The sequence below is a fragment of the Tamandua tetradactyla genome, chromosome 11 (assembly GCF_023851605.1).
Source record: "Tamandua tetradactyla isolate mTamTet1 chromosome 11, mTamTet1.pri, whole genome shotgun sequence".
Classification (NCBI taxonomy): domain Eukaryota; kingdom Metazoa; phylum Chordata; class Mammalia; order Pilosa; family Myrmecophagidae; genus Tamandua; species Tamandua tetradactyla.
Window position 1 is genome coordinate 55,728,775 of NC_135337.1, and position 25,134 is coordinate 55,753,908.

Consider the following 25,134-nt stretch of genomic DNA (forward strand, 5'->3'; position numbering starts at 1 on the left):
ACTTCAGAGATCAAAGATTATTTGGGGAAGGTATCCACTATTTGATAATCAATGAGTTTTCTTGACTTGCACACTAGAACTGGTTTTAGCTGCTGTCCTCCTTACCCAACAAATAAGCAAATAAGAACTCATGTGCTTTGTAAGCATTTCAAGCTTAGAGCACATTCAGAGAGGGAAAAGAAAAGAAAACACACACACGTATCGGAATACCTCACCCCAGTAGTACTACTATGTAAATTTCTAATAAGCTAAAGAGGCACTTTTTCAGCAAATCGCTTCCTTAGGTAAGGCAACCAACAAGTACTAAGGTATACGTTCTGGCAGTATAAGATAGAAAACCCAAGGAGGAAGGTAATTTTTAAATACAGGGTGAACAAATTTCTGCCACTAAACATGTTAGATGTTGGAAACATCTAACAAATAAAGGCAGGGCTTGCTATCCAACACCACACCAAAACTATCTGGCTCTTCACTCCACAATTATATCAAGATCTGTGACTGATGGGGATGGGAGTGGGGGGATAGGGGGTGAACAAGTTACGGCTACTTTTCTATTAATTCTTCTTGATCTCCTAGTTACATATATATGTTTCTAGTCTTACATTTTTATTAGAGAAGTTGCAGGCTTACAGAAAAATCATGCATAAAATATAGAGTTCCCACAGATCACCCTATTATTAATACCTCGCATTATGGTATATTTGTTCATGGAAGAACATTTTTATAATTGTACTATTAACTATAGTTTATCAGTTACAATAGGGTTCACTGCACTGTACAGTCTAATGTTTTAAGATTTTTATTCTAGCAATTATATATAACCTAAAATTTCTTCTTTTAACCATTCAAATACGTAATTCAGTGCTGTTAACTGCATTCAAAATGTTGTGCTACCGTTACCACCATCCATTACCAAAACTTTACTACCAACCCAAAGAGAAATTCTGTATAATTTAAGCATTAGGCTCCCCATTCCCTACCCTGTGCCCTGGTAACCCATATTCTAGATTCTGACTCTTAGGAGTTTGCTGATTTCCTATCAGTGAGGTTATACAATATATGTTCTTTTCTGTCTGAACTATTTCACTCCACCGGATGTTTTCAAGCTTCACCTATGTTGTCTCAGGCATCAGAACTTCGTTCCTTTTTATGGATGAATGTTCTTTTGTATAAACCACATTTTATTTATCCATTCATTGGTTGATGGATACTGGGGTTGCTTCCATCTTTTGGCAATTCTGAGTAATACTACTATGAACACAGGCATGCAAATATCTGCTTGAATGTCTTAATGTCATTAGAATGAGGCCTCTTGGTTAATTTTTCAAATGAGACATCTTCAGATATATATAAAATGCTCTAACATCTAAGCTTGGATGCAGTAGGTATTTCAGAAATATATATTTGTTGTTGAAAATAACTTTTTTTCCCCATAATTTGGGGACTACAGGAGGCAATATATGGCTTGGAAAATCAAACCCATTAGAACTTTCAATGTAAGTTTCCCTACGACTTACTGAACAGTCTAATCCAAGGTTCAAATCGAAGCTGACCATATATTCAAGTTTAATCTATATCACTCTCATAAAAGTTTACTGCTAAATTATCTTCAAAGGGTACAGTGCAGTATTTGACTATTTTTAAAAATGTGAAGCACTCTACTACTCACCTAAATTAAGTGTTGCACCCAGAATGGTTATAAGGGAGGTATGTTCTATTCAAAGTAATTTACAGATTCAACCAAATCCCAATCAAAATTCCAACAACCTTCAGTGCAAAAATGGAAAGGCCAACCATCAAACTTATATCGAAGGGCAAGGGGCTCTGCAAAGTCAGTCATCTTGAAAAAGAAAAATAAAGCTGGAGAACTCAAACTTCCCAATCTTAAACTTATTACAAATTCAGAATAATCAAAACAGCATGGTACTGATACAAGGACAGACATACAGACCAATGAAATAGAATCAATGAAACTGAACTAAGAGTTTGAAAATTAACCCTTACATATATATGGCCACCTGATTTTTGACAAGGGGGCAAAGACTACTCACTGGAATAAGAATAGTCTCCTCAACAAATGGTGCTCAAAAATTGTACCTCCATTTGCAAAGCAATGAAGGAGGCCCCAACTTCACACCAAAGACAATACTTAAATAAATAAAAATGGATCAAAGACCTAAATATAAGAGCCAGTTTTCTTCAAACTCCTAAAAGAAAATGAAGGGAAGTATCTTCAGGACCCTGTGTTAGGCAATGGTCTCCTTAAGACTTTAAGGACTTTAAGACTTTGCACAAGCAAAAAGATAAATGAGACTATTTATAAACTCAAATTAAAAACTTTTGTGCATCAAATGATTTTGTCGTGAAAGTGAAACGACAATCTACTCAATGGGAGAAAGTATTTGGAAAGCACACATCCAACACGGTTTAATATCCAGAATACATAAAAACTCCTACAACTCAACAATAAAAAAGACAACCCAATTAAAAAATGGGCAAAAGACCTGAATTAACATTTTCTCAAATAAGAGATACAAACAGCCAGAAAGCACATGAAAAGGTACTCAACATCATTAGCCGTTAGGGAAATGAAAAGTAAAACCATGAGATATTTCAAAGACACGAGAATGGCTACTATTAAAAACCAGAATATTGTAAGTGTTGGAGAGGATGTGGAGAAATAGGAACACGCATTCACTGTTGGTGGGAATGTAAAATGTTCAGCCACCGTGGAAGACAGTTTGATGGTTCCTCAGAAAGGTAAATCAAATTTCCATATGACCCATTAATTCCACTTTTAAATATATACCCCAAAGAATTGAAAGCAGAGACATGAACAGATATATTTACACACTGATGTTCATAATGACATTATTCACAATTGCAAAAAGAGGAAGTAGCCCAAGTGTCCACTAATGAATAGATAAAAAAAATGTGGCTCATGCACACAATATTCTTCAGCCATAGAAAGGAAGTTAGTTCTGATATACGTGACATGGATTAGCCTTGAACATATCATGTTGAGTAAAATAAGCCAAACTCCAAAGGACAAATATTATATGATCTCAAAGATATGAAACAGAGTCAGAATCTAGAATATAGGTTACCAGGGGATGGGGATGGGGAGGGATAGGAAATAAGGAGTTAAGGTTTAACATGTACAAAGATTCTGTTTGGGATGATGGAAACATTTTGGTAATGGATGGTAGCACAATACTGTGAACACAATTAACAGCATTTAATTATATATTTGTATATAATTTGTACGTATGTGCTACCAGAATAAAAATCACAAAAAAAATCTTAACAACTGCACAACACAGATAACCCTTAATTAACAATGGTAACCACTGGATCACTACACCAATGCAAGGTGTCAATAATAGTTTGTATATGGGAACCCACTATTTAATGTACGGTATTTCTGTTAATCCACAACTTCTCTAATTAAAAAAAATTTTTTTAAAATGAGGCTAGGAGGTTGAAAACGAACTTAAGAGTAAGACAGGGAACAGTAATCCTTGCATGATGATGCTCTGGGCAGCAGTGTTCCAAATTTTTCTTAAAATTTCCTGAGAGCTCTTTTAGAATCTTCTGGGATGCACAGCAAACAAAGATTTATGCTGCCCATTTCAAATTTACTGACCCAGAATCTTCTTTATAGGAAGGTCCCCATTCTTTATAATCCACAAGTGGTTTTAGGCCATTGATATCATTTTTTCAATTTCTTCCTTAATACTTGCAAACCATTTCTGACTATAGAGAATTCTGAGCTTATAACAAGGGCATCTCCCAAACACAAATAAACAGAAGGTGTATAACTTCTGATCCAAAATTTGACTCTGCTTACTCCACAAGTCCTGTCTCCATGTTTCCTCTGTCATTCAGTTCTGAAGAAATACATAACATGTTATACCCACTAAAAACTTTTCTAAAGGAACTGAGTTCTCTCTTTTAGCATAAGTTATTTATACTTATGTTCCCATTAAAGAAACTATTCTTGGTCATTGAGGATGTACTAATGAATTTTAATTTATCCAGTGTCACTGTGGCCTTCAGTTAGTGCATAACTTGACATATGCTTCATTGGAATCATGACCTGACACACACACACACACTCAAGTTATAATCTCTACTATAAAATCTCATTAAAGCCACCTATTTGAAGAATATGTACTAAGTATCAAGCATGATACCACTCACAAGTTGCTAGGTTAAATCAAAGAACTCTGATCAAGTGATAAAGGAGGGCCATAACCTCGGGGTTCAAAGTCTAGTCCTGACACTTATTGGTAAGTGTTGCCTGGGCATACAGAAGAGCCTCTGTGAACTTCAGTTCACTTATTTATAAAACAGGATCAAATACATTCCCCCTCTAGCTTATCAGGATTGGATAAGATAAAATAGGAAAGTACCTAGAGTATAAATAGACACTTGAAACTGTGCTCAATTTCCAATATGTATTTAAGGAACAACTAAGATAAAAAGAACTATGGTTTTCTAAAAAAAAAAAAAATAATAATAAATGTGGGAAACTAATAGCTGTAGGACTACCATACCACAGAAGGGGTTATATATATTATCTATTGTGAAGACAGTACTTTTCTCATTGGGTGAAATTACAGGTTAGCAGATCTTGGCTTAAAAGAATGAAGAAATAGATGGATTCAATAAGAAAACCAAGGGAGAAACTTTTTGACTTTTAAGCAGGTTGTCAATGAAATGTTTAGCATTAACCCAAGGGATTTCACCCCTACCCCCACCTCGAATATGCATTCAGAACTTAAGCTAGTTTCATTAGGTGTAAGGTAGGTCTCAGTCATAGATAAGTATTTTAAAAATGCCCCCCACGTTTTGCCAATGACCAGGGAGAAATTAAACTTAACATGTCAGTTGGTGACAAGTACTATAGATAAAAACAGTGTACAGGGGCAGGGGTGCTTTATTTTTCTAGCGTGGTCAGAGAAGGCTTCTCTGATTAAGGTGGTATCTGCACAAAAGGAAAGTTATACAGGTATCTAGGAAGACTTCCAGGTAGACACGAAAACTTTATTGACAACACACACACACACAAACATGTATAATAAAACATACTGAAGGCAAATGTGTTTACAACAAACAAAATCTTATGCAAGCTGAACCACTGAATCCTAATAACTATGTAAGAGAGTAAAGATTTTTAGACCAATGAATCCTTTCTGATAGGTAGGGCCACAGTACATTAACCTCAGCAAGCTACTGTTGAAAACTGTAGTGCACTTACAAAAACTGTCAATAAAGTACTTCCATATTGTTTAAACTAGTTATGGAGACAAACTAGTAAAAATCATTATTAGATAAACAAAAGCAATGAAGTACTACTCTAACCTGCTAGGAAGCCCACTAAAATACCTTAACATTCGCAATATTGTAACTTCTGTACATTTTCAGAAGAGAGAATGATCTGTTATGCGAAGCTATAAATAAAGGAGCCAAAAAACATACACGTGTCAATATTTATTCCCACGTCCCAATACAGGGACATAATCTCAATGCACAGAATCTAAAGCTCTCCTGTTTATGACAGAAATACTCCTTTGACTACAAAGCTAAAAGCCAGACTCTGGTATGTCATGAATCCCTCTAAGATACTGTCCACGAATTAGGTTAAAGATTAACTAGTAAATTGCTTTCTGTCGTAGCTTTATAAATGCATCACAAAAAGAGTATCTTCGGAGAATAAACAAAATATTTTAAAGTCAGCAACCACAACAAAATAACTGGGACTGGAAAAACATGTCAGATGTTTGGCATCTCAAACACCTAGGGTAATAAAATGATTACAGTCATCAAATGTGTCAATGACCTGCTCTCATTTTCTGCCATTTTACTGTTTATTGATTGTACTAACAACTTAATAAATCATATGATGTGAAAGAAAAAATTGAATAAGAAAACATCTATTTTTGTATGTTCTTATTTATGCAAACCATGTCTTCCATTACCAGAACAAGTCAAGTTTCTGTTAAAATAAGTACAATAAAAACCTACCCACGTGTTTCTAGCTCTACACCTCATGCAAATCAATAGCTCTGAAACCTCTTTCCATGTAATTTCTTTAAATCTTAAAGACAACATGCAGTTTTAAATCAATCATCTGAAAATACACCATAAAACTCCCAACATAGTGAATACTTACTAAATGTTTACTGATGACATCTGAAATTTCACATTTCCACCAAATCTTTCCAAAGAACACAAGACTATTTTATTTCAACATTTTGTTCTAAAATTTATTATCGGTTCTTTAATATTTTTCTTTAAAATCAATCCACGCACTTAATATTTTCTGATAAAATTAACATGAATGTAAAATAAGATTAAAAAGCTATATTCTAATTCAACACCTTAATAGTCTATAAAATTCCTTAAGAATAATTAAAATATCACAAATGTGCACATTATTTCATACAAGGAATAATCCAGATTTCAGTTATAACCCATTTTTGTGGTTATAAACGAAGTATTCAAATTGCGTGACTTCTGAATTATATTCGCTGGGCCAAAATCATGCCACAGCAACGTTTAGCAACACGAAAACTACCATCTACAAAGTTCAACACCAAATTAATAAAGGAATTGACATTTTTTTGTTAACTTTCTTTCAAAGAACGAACAGATTTGAACATCTAATTTTTAAAGTTTTGTCCAAAGCAAAACAAAATGTCCACGTTGGCATAATGTAAGAAAAAAATACCCTGAAATTAAAGGCCAGTGTTTCTACTCCCCAAAGCGCTGGCCCCTACCTCTTTACATTATTTGTAGGCCTAAGACGCAGACTCCTTAAGTAAATGTAACAGCCAGCCTCAACTAAAGCAGCCCGGCCCAGGGGGAGCAGCGGCAGGGGCCTAGGGAAATGGTGGGGTTTAGGCCCAGGCTGGGGAAGCGTTAGCAAAAACCATGATGGTGGGCGATACTCACTCCGGCGGAAAGAGGCGCAATTCGTCGATCTTGCCAAGGAAACCGAAGAGGGTCCGCATCTGCTCAGAGCTAGCGCTCGGGGAGACATTCGTCACCTGGATTACCTCGGTGCCGCCGCCTCCGCCGCCGCCACCTCCGCCCCCCGGCCCGCCGCTGGGGCCCGGGCCCGCAGTGCCGGGGACGACGGTGGTGTTGCTCATGGCGCTGCTCGTGTTCTCGCTCCTGCTTTAACACATCAAACACACAACAAACAGTGAGAAGGAAGGGGAAGAGGAACCGGTTCGCGGGAGAGGAGAGAGGAGGGGTATCCGCTGCTACAGCCGCTACAGCCGCTGCTACCGCCGCCGCCGCCGCCGTTTCTCCACCCCGCGGCACGCCGTGGGGAGGGGAAAAGAGCGCGCGCGAGTTCGAGATGGCGAGAAAACAAACGGCCGCCCCCACCTCGGCTCCAACCACCTCACTCGCGGGCCCGAGCTCCCCACAATGCTTTGCGGTGCAAGAGTGCGTCACCGTCGGTTCCGCCCCGCGCAGGCCCACCAAGCCTCACCCGCAGCCCGAGAAAAGCGAGACTAACTGCGTTTGGGGGAAAAGGCTTCACTTCCGCCCCTCGCCCCTTATTTTAGAAGACAGGATAAGTGAAAGGTATTAACTTTTTTTAAAGCAAGAATTCACTCTTCTGCAGAAAACTGTACACTTAAGCAAGTATTAAAAGTGCCCACGACAATTTTGTTTTCTCATATGGACACATTTATGGATCTGTATAGTTACCAAATGAAATTTCCACCTAGTTACCAAGATTTCTCTTCCTACATTAACATTTCCTGGAAAATTTATGTACGTAAACTTTGTTAATATTAAACTTGTAACCAATTTGCTTTGCACTAAAACCTTCAGAAAAGATATTTCAGTGTTATGCGTAGCTAATGCTTTATAGGTTAATTTTATTTCACAAAAGTTGACTCCTTTGTGATAGAACAAAATTTCTCATTTTAACCATTTTTAAGTTTAATTACACTCCAGTAGTATTAATTACAATGATAGTTGACTTTTAAAATCACATTTACAGTATTTACATATATTAAAGATATGACCGGAAATTTCTAGAGAAAAATTTGCTTTATATGCGTCTTTTTGCTTACAGCAATTTTGAAACTTTTGATTATAAAAAGACTCTTGCCTAATTTTTCAACCTTTTCTTAACTATTCCCCAGCCTTCATTCTGTATTATCCAAAGACTTGCAGTTCCCCAATCATGGCAAAATCTTTCAATTCACTGTGCCTTTTTACAAGTTACCAAAGCCCTTCCTCATTTTATCCAACTGATATCCTCAGTAGGGACTGCCCTCCCTCACTATCATCACTTCTGCAAGCAGAATTAGGGCTGCTTCTTCTCTGCGTATATTTGTTGTATGTATCTCACCTGTCCCCCAAATCTTGAGCTTTCTGGATCAGTACTTAATCTAGCACAGTATCTTTCAAATGGTCAGTGCCTCAAATAAGTGTGTTGAACACATGCAAAAATACACCTTAATGATGGTGTCATTAATTCTAAGACACTTGCTGCGTAATTTATTTGATCCTGAATATTTTGGGAGCCTAAAATCTGAGGCCCTAAGGAAAATCTACATTAGTGAACAGCTGTATGGTATAATGTAGTTAAAAGTGTAATTTGTGACAGATTAGAGCACAGTTACTGATATCTGGATGCAGAACTAATTGGCTTGGTTTACATACTAGCTAAATGACTTGTTAGTACTAATATTCAGGTTGACTGAATGTGAGCCTCAGCAAAATTAACAGATTACAAGTGATTGCATGTCATTCATAAATGTGTATCTGTGAATATAAAAAATGTTAGATAATTTATTTATTGCAAATCAGACAGGTAACTGCCAGTCACAGATTCTTAACAGTTCAATATTTATTAGATGTGCCTACAATGTGCCTAGCAGAATGGTGTTCAGTGAGAAAAAGACAAATAACAGAAGGGCAGGGTTTAGGCCTATCTTATTTATTATATTCTCAGTCTAAGCACACTCAAAAAATCTCACAAATTCCTTCAAATATTATGCATCTACTATGTTCCAGGGATTTTCTGGCTGCTAGGAATATAGCAATTGAAAAAGATCTCTGATCTCATGAAACTGCACGTCTAGTATGGCAAACTCTCAATAAAAAAACAAAATATAGAAAGGGAGTAACGTGCTGTGATGAAAATAAAATAGGATAAAATATCAGGGAGAGAGTTCCCTGAGCTGAGAACCCAATGAAAATCATCTGAATTTCTGGCGAAGATGTTTCTAGGCAGAGGAAATAGCAAATTAGAAAGGCCCTGAAGGTGAGATCAAGTTTGGAGCTCAGTAAGCAGACTGTAGGCTGATTTCCAGTTTGTAATTCAGACAGAGATTTATAAAGATCTTGTTATTATAAAGTGGAATGTGAATGAAAGAAGTATGCACAGGGATGGGTCACCTAGGGACTGGATCAGGGAAGACTTCTAGTTTTATCTTGAATAAATATTATGTGTTATTAAAAGTTCATGCTGTTCCTAATACAAAGCAAAAAATACCGTGTCATTCTGGTTTAGATGATTATCTCATGGGAAAGTGCAAGATTTCTAATATGGAAAATAGTTTTGAGATATGGAAAATAGTAAGAATTCCCCACAATACTTTGAAGATCCAAAGGGCCTTATTGACTATAGGTAGCGAACCACTATTCTCAGAATCAAGGCTAATGCTAAGAAAACTTTGAACTGTGCTTGATATTGACAGAAAAGTCCGTCAAAGAACATTAGAAAATAATGCTTTCAAAAATTCTCAAAGCAAAACCAATCTTATCAGTAATGTAATGCCGGGCCTTAGTTTTTTCCAGTGTCAAGTTTCCAAAAGATCTCGGGTATTCTGATGGAAGTCTTTCAAACAAAGACAGAATAAGCTCTGTAAGAACAATCATTCTCCCTACTGGATCACCTCTTTCCCAGTGGATAGAGCAAATCACCGTTTTTATTTTTTTTTTAGTTGCCTTTATTCACAATGATGGAAGAGATGGTGAGCCTTTCCATTTGACACCATTTTGCAAATCTGCACAAGCACAGGCCTTTTATCAAATTAGTTGAGCAACTGTTATCCCCATCAAACTTTTTCAGGACAGGGAAGGCAATACATTTATTTTTGTGTTTATGCCACCTAACAATGTTAAGAGTGTAACAAAGTCAGCATTCTGACAACTACTTACTGAGACTCTCCTATGCTAGAAACTTTACAAATGCCTCTCTTTACTGGCTCAACTCTGTAAGACAGGTCGGTTATTACTAAGACATGCACTCTGGTATGCAAACAACAAATGCCTGATGAATGAAGGCGGAAATGTATTTGTTCAATTCACAAGAAAATTTGAGGTGAATTAAATTAGCTACACATATATATTTTTTCCCGTTAGCTAGAGGGAGTAAATTACTGCATACAAATCTGTAACTTCTAAAAACTGTTATCTGCAGATCTACTTTAATTTCCCATGTATTAATCAAAATTTTTAGTTCCATGTGTCCCTCTGTTCTGCCCCAATCAAAATGGAGGGGAGACAATGGATGGAGGTGACTGAAAGATACACTGACTGAGATGTAGAATGGCAAACTGTGATGTATACATATGACCGAATATTGTGCTGCTACAGATAGGAACAAAGTTGTATGGCATTCAATGATGTGAATGAACCTAGGGAACATTATGTGATGCAAAATAAGCCAGACACAAAAGGGCAAATATTGTATGGTCATATTTAGAAAATAGTTATAAGAAAATTGGCACCTAGATTGTAAGCTCTTACAGCAGTCACATAAATCTGGAGCTGTAACTGTTATTTCTAGATTTTGAGAGGCTGGGCTGTATATGTATAACCTGGTATTTCCCTAGAACTTTGGGTACCTGTGTGACACGTAAAACTCAGAATGGGAGTTCTGCAGCTCTGAAAGTCAGCATTGCCACATGCAACAACGTTAAAGAAATTGAAAAAGACATCAGGCTTCAATTAGAGATAAGAATGAAGCCAATCTGGTTGGCACTAAGGTAAATTAGAATACAGGGTTAAGGAAGACATTGTATTTTAGAACTTCACCTACTCTATGAGACCAAAGGAAGAGAGGGTGATTTTGTCCAAAATCTAAATTTTCTGTAGCACATAATCTAACTCCACCTTTCTGGATAATTTAAACAACCCAAACACATGGAGCCCAGAATGGAAATGAGGGCTTGTAATTCTGTATGGTTAAATGTAATGCCCAGATACATCCCAGAGTATGTTGAGCAGGTAAGTGGGGAAACCCCTGATACTGTCTCAAACATCAGGAACTCCCAAGTCAATAAGCCAAGCCCTTGAGCTTGAGACTTGCTCTTTTGAAGCTTATTTATATAGCAGAGAAGCTAAGACTATAGACATGCCCAACTTCTGCAAGTAAAATCATTACCCTCCCTCTGACGTTGGACATCAAACCCAGGGTTAAAAGTCTCCCTGGCAACAGGGACATGACTCCCAGGGATGAGCCTGGCCCTGACCAAAAGTGGGAAAAGAATTGTTAACAAAATAAGGTATCAGTGGCTGAGAGAGTTCAAGTAAGAATTGAGAGGCTTCTCTGGAGGCTACTCTTAACACAAGCTTCAGCTAGGTATTGCAAATACCATGGTTTGCCAAACCCCAACCCAAACCATTTGTGCCATCTCTGAAGTACAACTAGGGCTGCATCTGAGATTCTACAAAGTTTTCATGCACTATGATTATTTTCCAGAAACCTACAACCTCCAGATGGTTTCCTAGGCCAGCTAAGTCCTGAAACCCACTACAGCCAGCCTCTTCAGAAAATCAACTAATTCCATCCCCCATCCCATATTATTGACAGCCCTTTCCAACATTAAGTTAGAATGGGCATAGCCCCCAAACCCTTAAAGATTGAGAGAAAGATCAAAGGAGAAGGTGGAATTATAACAGAGAAGATCAGATTTAACAAGTGAGCATGTCTGCTGAATCATTATATTGATATTTCTTTTAGTCTCCAGTGTCTTGAGCAGTTAGAAGGAAAAATCTAGAATTGTGGAACTGTAACCCACACCAAACTCTGAAATCTGTTCTATAACTAATTGCTATGGTATACTTTGAAAATTTATAGCTTTTGTGTATATTTTCCACAGTAAAAACAAAAAATAAAATGGAGGGGAGCTCCTAAGGGATGAGTTAGCATTAACACACACCCACATGCAATGCGTGGCAGAAAAAGTCTACTTACAAAACTTACTTCCAAACGTTTGTAATGTCTAATCTATTATTTTCTATCTATGGCGGGAATTCTATAACTATGTTTTTAAAATTGACATGAAAAGGTCTGTGAGTGAATACCTTGAAACTTTAGCCAAAAATCTCTATGTGCCCATGTGTATTTTTCTGAGGAAATTCTCTAGCTTTTATCAGATTCTCTAATCTTTTGAGATTTTAATAAAAGATTAAAATCTCAAAAGATTAAGAATCCAGTAGCTGATGGAATAGGAAAGACAAAGTTTCCTTTTCAAAGCTTTGTTTTTATGATTAACAAAGGAACAAAAGTAGTAGTTTGCGCTTTAAGATGCTGTTGTCTATGTGCATAGGGACAGTGATATTAGTGCATATGTGTCACTTGAAAAATCAGTCCATCTGTGTACAGGTTTGTTTGGCTTTTTGGATTAAATGGGGTCAATAGAAACGTTTAGCTGCGAAACTTCCAGGCACCAAGTACTCAATACTGGCCTCAATGATATAGGATTATTTTGCAGTCTCAATTGAGGAAAGACCATTTGAAGAAATACTTCAAAATCTTAAAAAAAAAGAAAAATCTAATTGTTTACTTTCTTTAAGTAAATAGTTTTAAATATTGTAAAATTAAAGTCTTCCTTAAACAGACATTTACCACTTTTGAGCTTTAACTGTCTTTTTTTCTATGCTGCAAAATAAAGTTTCTTATCATGAAGGACAATTATTTTCAGAGCCTTATGAAATTGGAAAATTTGAAAGTGTCCCCAACTCAGTATTGAGTATCTACATTAACTGAGTGCTTTTAAAATAGAATTTAATCATCACAACACTTAAGAAATGCTAAAGTAAATAAGAATGCAGGGCGGGCCGCGGTGGCTCAGCGGGCAAAGTGCTTGCCTGCTATGCCGGAGGACCTCGGTTCGATTCCCGGCCCCAGCCCATGTAACAAAAACGGAAAAACAAAAATACAATAAAGCAAGAAAATGTTTGGAGATGTTTCCCTTTCTTCCTTCCTTCCTTCCTTCTATCCTTCCTTCCTTCTCTCTGTCTTTCCTTAAAAAAAAAAAAAAAAAAAAAAAAAGAATGCAGACAGTCAAACTGAAGGGGCTCTACCTCCAATTAGATAATCATGTGACCTTTGGCTCCTATATTTGTGTTTCAATTTCCTCATCTGAAGAATGGGGATAACAATGTCCAACTCACTGGGATGTTCTGATGATGAAATGAGAATACTAATACAGATGCATAGAAGAGATTAATATAAGGTAGTATTATTCCCTACTCTACAAATAAGAAAATAAGGCTTAGAAAATTTAAGCAACTTGATTAAGGACTATTGAGCACATAATGATGGAGCAGACTGGGATTACAAAACCAAACTAGGAATCTGATTCCAAGTCTGTAACTTGTCACTATACTGTATTGCCTCCCACTAGCTCTTATCATAATAACTCTGGAATAAACTAAATGTGGAAATGGGAATTTAGTCTCAGGTTATCTTTATCTATGATCTGATAAAAATCCTTCAGTTTGAAACATGAATTGTTACCTCAACTGAGCTCTTTTTTGTACCATCATTCTATTTTAGGTTCCTACCTTTGGCTAATTCTACTTCATCATTGACCTGAAAGATATGACTCAGAAGATTCTGAAGTGAGAAGATTATAAAGTAAGAAGAGTTCCTTATTTTAGATTCCATATTTTAATGTAGATTTTCAGTGGCATATTTATTTCTTATTATAAAGTAATAAATGCTTAATGTGAAATAGTCAAATTACTTAAGTGTAAAAAAAAGTAGAGATCTAGTGTATTTTACCCCCATTCCATTCCACTATGCATGTTTTCAGCTATTATAACGGGCATTCCCTCTAGTTAACCAGTCCTTGTGTGAAAAATGGGGATAATGAAACTTACCTTTTGAAATTTCTAAAATGATTAGAAATACTGTAATATATAAATATATGATATACAATATATAAAAATTATAAGTATGATTAGCACATAGGCACTCAACAATGTGTATATATTACAGAAAAGTTAGTCTCCCATTCTCTACTTCACCATTTCAATGGATTAAAGATAATAATATTTCTGTCTTACCTCAGTGTTATTGCCAAAAGTACATTAGGTGTGACAATACTTTGTTAAGTGGTAGAAAACGTGAATTATACTATTAGATGTTCTCTTTCCTTTAAGAGGCTGCTGCAAAGCAAATATGACACCAATGTGAACATGCTTCAAATTTTCATAATCGTTTTACCCATAAGTAGTATGTTACCAATGGCATACATAGATAGATAATTGATAAAAATGTTCTTTTTTTTTTTGATAAAATGCAAATGTTTCCATGGAAAGAAGAAGGCTTCAGTTAACTTTTCTACATTTTTTGAGCAAGAATATTATTATTTTGAGAAGACACAACCACTGCACATATTCTTAATAGTAAAGTATTGCAAAATTCATCAGGTCAATAGACTATCAAATGAATAAAGCACAAATAAAAGAACAAAATAAAATATTACTCACCAAATACATGAAATAACCTGATATCCTAATACATGCTAAAGCACATAAAGTAGTATTTAAAGGCCATAATGCTTTTTTACCCCAACTGCCAACCATGCCACTTGATGAATGGCAGTTATTTCAAGCCATAATCAACACACATTGTCTAAAGCACTTAGAAACACTGATCAGGTAATTTTTTTGAAGAAGGGAGGAAGAGGTGAAGAGGTATATTTCTAGGAAATGGAACAGTTAAAAGAAAAGCAAAAAGGTCTCTAAAAAAGGAAAATAATCAAAGCCGTATGAACAGGTAAATTTCATACTGAGTGCCATACCTCTAAATGATGAAGAAAAAGACTGGGCTCAAAGATTTGCATTTTAGACAATATTTAAATGTTCACTAGTGTTTCAACACTCTGATGATGGATATTTTTCAAACTACTTAGGTATGTAACTGTGATAAAGAATGGGTTGAGTGAGGGAACCTTAAATAGAAAAAAAATTTAGTATCTTGAAAGTATTCTGAAAGTTAAACTAGTATTTATTATAATTGGAATTGTGATATATAAATAACCTACTTCAAAATTTAGGAATCAAATTCTTAACACTCTATTGATTATAGTTGCCAACAAATTGTCAAATTGCTCCTATTTTTTTCCCCTTTTAGTATCAACTTTATTTAGGTGACACTAAAGAAAAGTCTCATGGACAATGGGGTATTTTATTAAAACTGTAGGAGAGCTTTGCTCACATAGAACGATATATGCCATTTATAAATAAATATTTACTCTTTTTAAAGTTTTGTGTGAATGAAGTTTAGAGCTGAATCCAATTGAAGGAGAGGTAATATAAAGTCAAATTTTAAAACTAACAGTGGATTTTAATTAAAATTAATTTTTAAACAGACTTACTCATTAGTGGATTTGTATGCTAACACAAAGATGGAATAATATTATGAGGTGTATTCTACGTTTGGTGCCCTAATTTTATCTCTGTATTACTTTACTGATTTAAAGCAGATAAATTAATAAACCTATAAATTAATATTAAAAGTTAAGTCTTTAAGTCACAGAATACATTGCTCTTAGAAAAGAACTGCATTAGCTATCAAAGGTTAGGAGTAAGAAATCACTAGAGAGGCTCCATCCAGACAAAATGGCAGAGTTAGACGCTTCAGGACTCTATTCCCCCACCAATGCTTTGAAAAACCAGCAAAACCTGGCAGGAACATCCTTCTCAAAGCTCCAGAAAAACTGAAAAGACTGCACAACTAAGTGAGCGCTGAATCAAAAAAAGGTTACTGAAAAGCAGTAGGGTTTGGTGGCAGTCTAACTGGCCTCATCCCATCCCTCATTGGCTTGGGGTGGAACTGGCCCATGCTCCCAGTGAAGGAGAGTAACCTTCAGGCACATACTGTGAGAGAGCAGAGTAACCTTTATGCACATACTGTGATGTTGCCTGTCCAACCCAGTCTACCTGGTGGTGGCTCGAAGGAACTAGCCCCAGGTGTGGAAAGCAGCTCTCAGAGCCTCCTACAGAATGCCTGGGAGGTCATTCACATGTTCAGGGGAGTGCTCTCTGTAGGATATAACAGTGTAGTACCTGGGACCCTGAAGAAACTGTTGCTTAAGGGAGCAGGGACATTTATATCCATGTAAGTAGGAGAATTCCTAGAGCCATATATACATGCCCAAGACAAGACACACAGGCAGAAAGGATCAAGGAAGCGCCTGTGCTTTGGCCTGAACTATTCTCTAAACTCATTATATGGTTAAGCCCTGAAGAGACTAGTACAGACCAATAAATATGCAAAGACTGGGAAGGATCTTTTCTTCTCTTTGTCTTTTGTTTTGTTAGCTCCTGGCATTCACGGCAATAACATTAGCTGGATAGGACATAAACTTAAGGAACAGACACCTCAGAGTTTAAATTACAGTGACAGCACATTAAAATATCAAAATGTCCAGGTTTCAACAAAAGAGTACAAGATATACAAAAGAACAGGAAGTAATTGTCCAGGCAAAGGAAAGTAAAACATTATAAACCATTAATGAGGAGGACTCAAACCTAGGACATACCAAAGACTAAAAAAAAAATCCTAAATATGCTCAAAGAGCTAAAGGAAAACAATAAACACAAAGAGAATATTAATAGAGAAACAGAAACTATGACAAGGTAACAGAATTGAGGACCAGAGGAACAGAAATTGAAAATTCCCTACAAGGGTTCAATAGCAGATCAGAACTGGCAGAAGAATTGATAAATGTGAAGATAAGACAATTGAAATCACACAAACTTGAGAAGAATGAAGAAAAGTGAATATGGCCTGAGGAACCTGTGATACACCATCAAATATACTGACATCTGCATTATAGAACTCCCAGAAGGAGAAGAAAGAGAGAAGGGGGCAGAGAGAATATTCAAAGATGTAATAGCCGAAATCTTCCCAAATTTAATGAAAGACACAAATACACATATCCAGGTTGCTGAGTAAACTTCGAAGAGGATAAAGCCAGATGGATCCACACTGTGCCATGTTATAATCAAATGTTGAATATCTAAAATAGAGAATTCTGAAAGCCACAAGAGAGAAAGAAGCAACATACCACCTACAAGGAAGCTTCAATAAGATTAAGTGCCAAATTCTCATTGGGAACCATGTAGGCAAAAGGCAGCAGGATGACATATAAAAAGTGCTGAAGCAGAAAACTGCCAGCTGAGAATTCTATACCTGGCAAAACTTTCTTTCAAAAATGAGAAAGAGACTAAAACTTTCCAGATAAACAAAAGCTGAGGGAGTTTAGTCCTACAGGAGATACTAAAGAGAGTTCTGATGGTTGAAAGGAGAGGATAATAAAGCTGCATGAAGAAATAAAGGTCTCTGGTGAGGGTGATGACATGGGTAAATATAAATGCCAGTACTATTACATTTTGGTTTGTAATTCCACTTTTTTTACTTCCTACTGGATCTAAAGGGCAAAATGCACAAAACGCAAAGATAAATCAGTGATTTGGGAATTAATGTGTAAACATGTAGTTTGTGACAAGAACTACGTAAAGGTGGGGAGATGGGCACAGGAATATAGTTTGTGTATACTATTAAAATTACGATGGTATCAAAGCAAATGAGATTGTTATATTTAGGATATTAAATTTAGGTTCCACAGTAACTTCAAAGAAAATACTGAATATGCAAGCTCACAGGGACAGAAGTTAGAATACAGGTTGCAGGGTGGGGGTAGGGAGAATGAGAATTTAGTGCATAATGGGTATAGGCCTTATGTTTGGGGAAAGTTTTAGTAATGGAAAGTGGTGAGGTTACTACAATATGTGAATATGATTAATCCCATTAAATATCATGCTTGGGAGTGATGGGATGGGAAAGTTTATGTTGTATATACGTTCCCAGAAAAGAAAGAAAGAAAAAAAGAAGGAAACTAAAGAGACAATGACAATTAAATCCCTGGCTAGGATCTAAGGAGGGAGGAGAAAAGGCTCAAAGGGACATTAATGAGATATATTAGAATACGGACAGTAAGTTTAACTTAAATTGGAATACAGGCAATAAACTTACATCAATATTAAATTTCTTGAACTTTATAACTGTAGTTAAGGTGCTTACATTATTATTCTTAGGATATATATGGCAATAGTAAGTTTTCTAGGAGAAAGTGGATAGATAGATGGAATGATATGGCAAACGTAGCAAAATGTTAAAATCAGTGGATCTGGGTATCTGGGGAGAGGGATGGGGTTTGTTTGAGTTTTCTATGTGGGGTATATATTATTTTTAACTGTTCTATATGTTTGAAAGTATTTTGAAATAAAAAAAATTAAAAGAGTCACTGGGAATGATATGAAAGATTTTCAGCTAATATTAGAGCAACTAAGAAACAAATCTCAACAGCATAATGCTTTTCTTATGCTGTTATATTATGCAAGATTACTTCATGATCACCCAATTTCAGCTTCTTTTTTCCAATGAGAAGAAAATTACCCCCTCAATAAAACAAAACTCAAAGCATTTATGTATAAAATCCTAGGTTCTTCTACTTTTCTTTATTCAAGTACAAAACACTAGCATGTAAAAGTATCTTTTTACTAGAGGAAAATGAAATTTCCCTAAAACCTGTGGATCTTTTGAATTGAATGTAAAGAGAATTATAAGACCCAACATTTGAATCAAATGTTAAACCTCCTAGAGCAAGTTAACTGCTTCATGGTTCAGAAGCATGAAGAGAAGTCAAACTTTCAAGCAGAGGTAATATAAAAAGAATGTATGAATGCATAATCCAAAAGAAAATGTATTTTCCTCTCAGAAAGAACTGCCACACAGATCCAGTTTAAAAAATATTCAAAGCCACATTTGAAGCTATGAATAAAAATACAAAATATGTACTGCCTTCCCAGAAATAGCATAGAATGTTTTCTACTTGTAAACATTTGCAGTTATAGGCCTGAAATAAAAAAACATGTGAATTGAGAATTGAAAATTTTAAAGAAAACTAAGACAGTAAACACCTTTAAAGTTTTTAAAGTTCAATATTCAAAACATTAACAGCCTGTTCCCTATATACTTTTGCTCTCAATACTGATAATTTAAAGTGACTTACTGATAGAGTATGGGAAAGAAACAAGCAGTGAAAATATAAACAATTCAACTAAAATATTATTTAATAAGCTATATATATGTTAGGTCCAACATCACCAATTAAAAAATGTCAGTGTTAAAAACTAAAAATGCTCTTTCAATAAATAACTTTTATCATAAAGTAGCAGCTCTCACAGATAAGGAAGTATTTTGAAAGATAATACTGATTCAAAAGAGAGTAAAAATCTGAAAGATTTTTTTTTTACACTGAAAGATACTCCCTAGGATTGTCTGCAAAGCAAACTCACTTTATTCTTATTCAGTTTTTTAAATAAATGTGTTTAAAAAGCTACAGAAATTAATATCTTTTTTCTTTAATATCCCTGGCTTCCCTCAACAAATCCACCTTTTAAATTGTAACTTCAGCCTTGAAAAAAAATTTAAAACAATGTTCATGAGAGTAATACAGCCATGTTTGAAATATCTTTGTAAATTTTAATGATAAAGTCAAGCCCCCTCTTACTCCGAAGGTGACCTTACTTTCCATTATGAAACAGAACAACATTCTTTGACTGATGTAATTCTTAGACTCAACATATTTGGTTTCTTCACTTTATTTAGCAAAGAAGCTGGAAGACTTAAACCTTCGGTTACATAAATAAAATTAATATAATAATTGTAGATAGACAAATTTTGTTACTAGGTGGCTGTATAGTATAGTCTTCGCAGATTCTACCCAGGAGAAAATCATGCATTTCATATTGCTTTGATAATGTTTATGTAAAGTCCATTTTTTTTAAAAAACTAATACTTTGGCTTAAATGCCAGTGTTGAAAAAGTTGCTTTTTTGGTTGCTTTTAATCATTGGTCTTGAAGTAATACCATTGGTTTAAAGAGCAGGTTTGCACTAATATAAACTATGCTATCATAAAGAAGCTCAGTTCAAGTTGATGAGCTTTCAAAGCTTCCATTAATTTGAGATAAAACATAACTTTCCTGAGTTATGAATACTATTTTTCACTGTTGCTTGCTCAGTCTGCATTTGCTTCATAGGAACAATACACAGTGTACTATAGATATATACTAGTATAATTCTTACACATGTCAGTTTTTATTTTTTGAAGTTTACCAAAGGAATATGGCCACTGATTTTTCATAATTATTTTGCCATTAAATAGAATATACTTCTCTTATACAAAATGAACTAATGTTCAAACATATCATACTTAAACATCAATAATAAAATATTTAACTTCAATTAGAAGTACAATGAACAGGAAATTATGTTTAGAAATGTTTAACTAAAGAATATAAATTGTAGGGAGTGACCTACTGTAAAATTTGATACAATTTTTTACTTTTTGTACTTTTCTGCAATTCATCCCCAAAGAATGATGCTTCCTATAAAACAGTAAAAGGGATTTCTCTAATATATTTTAAAACATAATTGAAGTTCCCTTAAAATGGTTCCCAGGATAAAAGCAAGTTGGAAATTATGAAATACAACCCACTAGGAAGACACAGCAGCTAACAAGAAAGGTTTTGGAGACATGTAGATTCAGATCTCTGGCTATGCCACTTACAAAAGCTTGTGACCTTGAGCAAATTCCTTAACTCCTTTAGACTCAGTTTCTTCATCTGAAAAATGGATGATTGTTAAATAAGAGATAGTAAACACAAGTATTATTATCATTGAGCCTGACACATAGAAGGGCCCAATAAAATTATTATTACTGTCAAGACAAACTGTGGGAGAGCTCATCAGAGACCTTGCAAAAGCTGCCGTGGTGTTTGCTTTAAAACTCATTCTTAACTTGCTAGGTAGGGTTACTACTGGTACTTTTCTGCTGTTCACTTTCAGTGTAACAGAATACATAAATAAATAAAAAAGGAGGAAGTTGTTAAAAACCGAATTTTACAGGTAGCAAGAAACTGGACTCGGGCAAAACTGTGTGATGCAGAATTTACCAGAGGGCGCCTTCTACCTTTCAAATATCCTACCAACCCTCCACAGACTTGACGGAATCAAAAATATATTTCCTGGAATATGCCTCTGAAAACAAAATCACTTCAAGCAAAGAAAAGCATAGCACTCAGGACAGTACCAAACAGGTTGAGTTCTCAATTATTATTGAATGAATCAACAAGGGTGTTTTAGATGGAGACTGTTAACTCCCCAGGAAGTACCGTTATTGAACAAAATTTTTACTTTCTATTATGAACTGGAGTTCCTTCTCCTACCAAGAGTTCAAGATTTAAAGTAAATTTTTATCTCCACCTAATTATTTCAAATATCTTATAGCAATTATCACCCCTAAATTAATGAAAAAGGAGTAACTCTAAAAGCGGTGAATAAAGAGCTTAGTTACATGGTTTGTAAGGTACAGAGGAGCTGGGATGTGAACTCTCAGCTGTACAGCTCTCAAGTCCAAGCTGTTGATGCTACGCTAAAGCTTTTGCCTCCACTTGTCTTCCTAGACATCCGGTACAAAGAACATGAATTAAATTCTAAGGTTTTTTCTCCTACGTTGCCAACCCTTCCATTTCACACTACCTCCCGCACTGGGCTATAAACTCCATAAAACAATGGGGTGTCAGATTATAGATCCAAAGAACAGGAAATCTGTTGTACTCCCTACGCCTGAGGTCTGGCGCCACCACCGCTCGCGACAAACACAGGCTTGGGTCCGGAGAGTCTCCTAACCGCGCCCAGGTTTCGGAGTTACAGTCAAGGCCCAGGTTCACGCCAGGCGCGGGGAACAGAGGATTCTCCTTTCCCGACACTCGCCGCCGCGGGAGTTAGAGAAGACTGGAGTCACAGGAGTAAGGCGCGCGATACACTTTAAAGCCCTTTCAAACCTGTTAAACGCACTTACTTGAGCGAAGTAGTCGCAGGCCACAAGGCTGGCACCGGCAACGGAAAGGGCTCCTCTGTCCTCCAACCTCAGGCGCCGACGGTGACGACATCTGGACCGCGCCGCACACAGGGAAGGCCCTGCGCAAGGCCACGAGCCCAGCGCACCTAGCGCGCGCCCGGGGCCGGTGCGGGCGGGTGGGGTGCGGTGGGGTGGGGGTGCGTTTGCAGTGCAGCGGCGCCACCTTTAAGCGTCACTGCGCGACTGTTGCTGCTGGACCTTGGGTTTGAACATGTCACGCCCCAAGGTAGCCGCGGAGCGAGATCCACGGGCGGGTTTCAGGTCTGACACGAGAGACTGCGGCAGCTCAGTACCGCAGGGGCTGTTAAGGGCAGCGAGGAAGAGCGGCCAGTTAAACCTGTCGGGTAGGAACCTCAGTGAAGGTAAGATCCAGAGGTACGACTGGATTGTGCGATCGGTCACAGAAACCCTTGCCCCGGGCAGTCTCCCTTTCCTCTGGCCTAGCGTTGGCCACCTTTGTCTCATGCTCCTATCCAGCCCTGTATTTTAATCCGGCCTCTCATCACATGTCGACTGGCTTGGTGTGCCTCATCCCTGGTGAAGGGACCCTTCTGGGAAAACGGCTAAAATTTAAACAGAAAGCTTTCAGGCATCCCCCCATCCTATGAGATAAACAGCATTATGTGTGACTAAATTCGCTATCAGATGATAGGCAAGTATTTTGGTTTTTTGGCCTTCAATTTCCTTCTCAATTTGAGACGCTTCGACTTCCAAGAACACTTACCAACCCTAAAACCCTTTATTTTATCTCCCCTTTGTGAGTTCAGAGCGAATGCCACTATACCCTGACGTGACCCTCTTCTTTATGCTACTGGACCAAGCCCTAATTACAAGGCATAATAATCATATTTCCTAAATTTAGGATCAGAATAGATACTGTACAAAGCTTTGAATTTAGGGCCATCTAGAAAAACCCATTAAAGACTAAAAAGGACAAGTCTGGATACCATGAATGAATGGCCAATGCTTTTCTGATGGTCATGTAGCAGAGAGAGAGAGAGAGAGAAAGACAGGCAGGGACAGTAGCATTTTTCCTGCAATGTTTTCATCTATAGTCATTCATATATTAATAATCTGCGATTAAAAGTTACCATTTTCCTTCTAATTAATACTTTCTTATTGTGCCACATATAAAGTAGACTAAGCAAACAAATGCCTGCTGAATGAGAAAAGGTTATATATGGTATAAAATATCTGCTCTACCTGAAAGAGTTTTTTGATCAGTGGGAACATAGACATTTAAATCTACAGAGATGCATATGCACTTACTTTTCTCAAAGCCTGGAGTGCTTTCCTCAGATTCCTGTATAGGGCTCACTCCTTTACTTCCTTCAGGGCTCTGCTCAGTGGTCACCCCTCAGACAGTCCCTTCCTAAATACCCTATCGAAAATACTATTGCTCACACTCTGTTCTCTTACCTATTTAATTTTTTAATAACATTTATCAGTCAGAATTTATATTATTTATTTGTTCATTTATTGTCTTCCCTGCCCTTCAACAAGAATGTTAGTTTCATGAGGTGAGGGAGTTTTGTTTTATTGTCCTATCCCTAGCACCCAAAATACTGCCTTGTACATAATAGTCTCGTTAAACATTTGTGGAAAACAATCAGTAAATGAATGAATATGTCTAAATGCTAGGTGATACATATGTTGGAGTGTACGTATTGACTGGACCAGGGTGGTTTATTCTATTAAGGTTTAGGGTGAAAATAAATTTTGTCTATTAGCTTCATTTTTATTTATTTTAGAATTGTTCAGGTTTTAACTGTATGAACAGAACTGAAAGCAATACCTAGCATATGCTCATACTGGGTACTCAATAAATGATGCTGGATGAATGAGTATACAGGATTTCATAGGAAGGAAGAGATATAAATGAAAGGAATCCTATTACCATGATATAGAAGATCTTTGTGGCTGTAGCCTTCAACTTCATCACTTGTCTCTCAATCTTTAACACAAAAATCACTATAATTCTCAAGTATTTGTAGTCCCTTTAAGGGGCCGTGTTCCTTTTCTCCATATCTTTGTTGTAACTTTGAGATTCTTACTCTCTGTGTGTCTTAGTTTCTAATCACAATGTGAGAGTAATAATAGGACCTGCTGGGGTTTAAGTGAGATAATATAGGTAAAGTGCCTAGTACATAAAAGTACCCCGTAAAGGTCTGCCATTTCTGTTACCATTGTGATAGCCTTTTAACTGGTTTCCTGGATTTTTCATTTTGTATCTCACCACCATCCAAATGTTAGTGTCAATACTGAGTTATCTTTTTAAAACACAGACTTAATTATAACACTCAAAATCTTTAATGACTTTTCATAACCTACAATTTACAATATAGATAAAGTCCTTAGCCTGACTTTTCAAAAAGCCTTTTAAAATCTTGCCCCTGACTATCCCACCCTTTTCCATTTCCTATATTAATGTATATTTATATTAACAGGAAGTTTTTCCCCAAACAACCATCCTTTTTCATCTTTTAAAAACATTTTAATAGTACTATCTCCTCTGCTTGGAATATCCTTCTCTCTTTTGTCCACTGCATTAGTTTCCTAGATTTGAAAGCAAACCATACTCAAACAATGGAAATTTATTGGCTCTCACAATAAATTAGGAGAAGTTCAAAATTGAGGCATCAGCAAGGCAACACTTTCTGCCTAATGACTGTGGCGTCTGGGGCTAGCTGCTGGTGACCCTTGGTCCTTGGTTTTTCTGTCACATAGCAGTGCACATTGCAGTGTATTCTTTCTCTTATGGGTCCATTGACTTCCATTGGCTTCTTTTTCTTAACCCAATTTCCTTTGCTTGTAAGGCCTTCAGCTATATAGGATTAAGGCCACCTTCATTCAGTTTGGGCCCAC

At 36.4% G+C, this 25,134-nt stretch overlaps 2 protein-coding genes and 1 long non-coding RNA gene across 6 annotated transcripts in view; 2 read left to right on the top strand and 1 right to left on the bottom strand.

The window, feature by feature from the left end:
• The window catches only part of SRSF11 (serine and arginine rich splicing factor 11), a 42,536-nt gene extending 20,220 nt beyond the window's left edge, over positions 1-22,316 (bottom strand). For 2 of the 4 annotated variants that reach the window (XM_077120637.1, XM_077120634.1), the window contains exons 1-2: positions 22,210-22,316; positions 6,961-7,182 (exon numbers count right to left, since the gene is read on the bottom strand). In XM_077120637.1, coding sequence (XP_076976752.1) covers positions 6,961-7,160 — 200 coding nt within the window. In that variant the 5' untranslated portion in view covers positions 7,161-7,182; positions 22,210-22,316. Of the gene's footprint in view, positions 1-6,960; positions 7,186-7,401; positions 7,436-22,209 lie in introns of those variants that run through there. The other 2 variants (XM_077120635.1, XM_077120636.1) reach the window with 2 other exon arrangements.
• Positions 7,358-25,134, top strand: part of LOC143650169 (uncharacterized) — a 44,113-nt gene continuing 26,336 nt past the window's right edge. Inside the window, exons 1-2 of the long non-coding RNA XR_013159406.1 lie at positions 7,358-7,602; positions 13,826-13,906. This is a non-coding gene — a long non-coding RNA (uncharacterized LOC143650169). The remainder of the gene's footprint in view (positions 7,603-13,825; positions 13,907-25,134) is intronic.
• Positions 22,393-25,134, top strand: part of LRRC40 (leucine rich repeat containing 40) — a 75,674-nt gene continuing 72,932 nt past the window's right edge. The window contains exon 1 of the mRNA XM_077120633.1: positions 22,393-22,631. Coding sequence (XP_076976748.1) covers positions 22,481-22,631 — 151 coding nt within the window. The 5' untranslated portion in view covers positions 22,393-22,480. The remainder of the gene's footprint in view (positions 22,632-25,134) is intronic.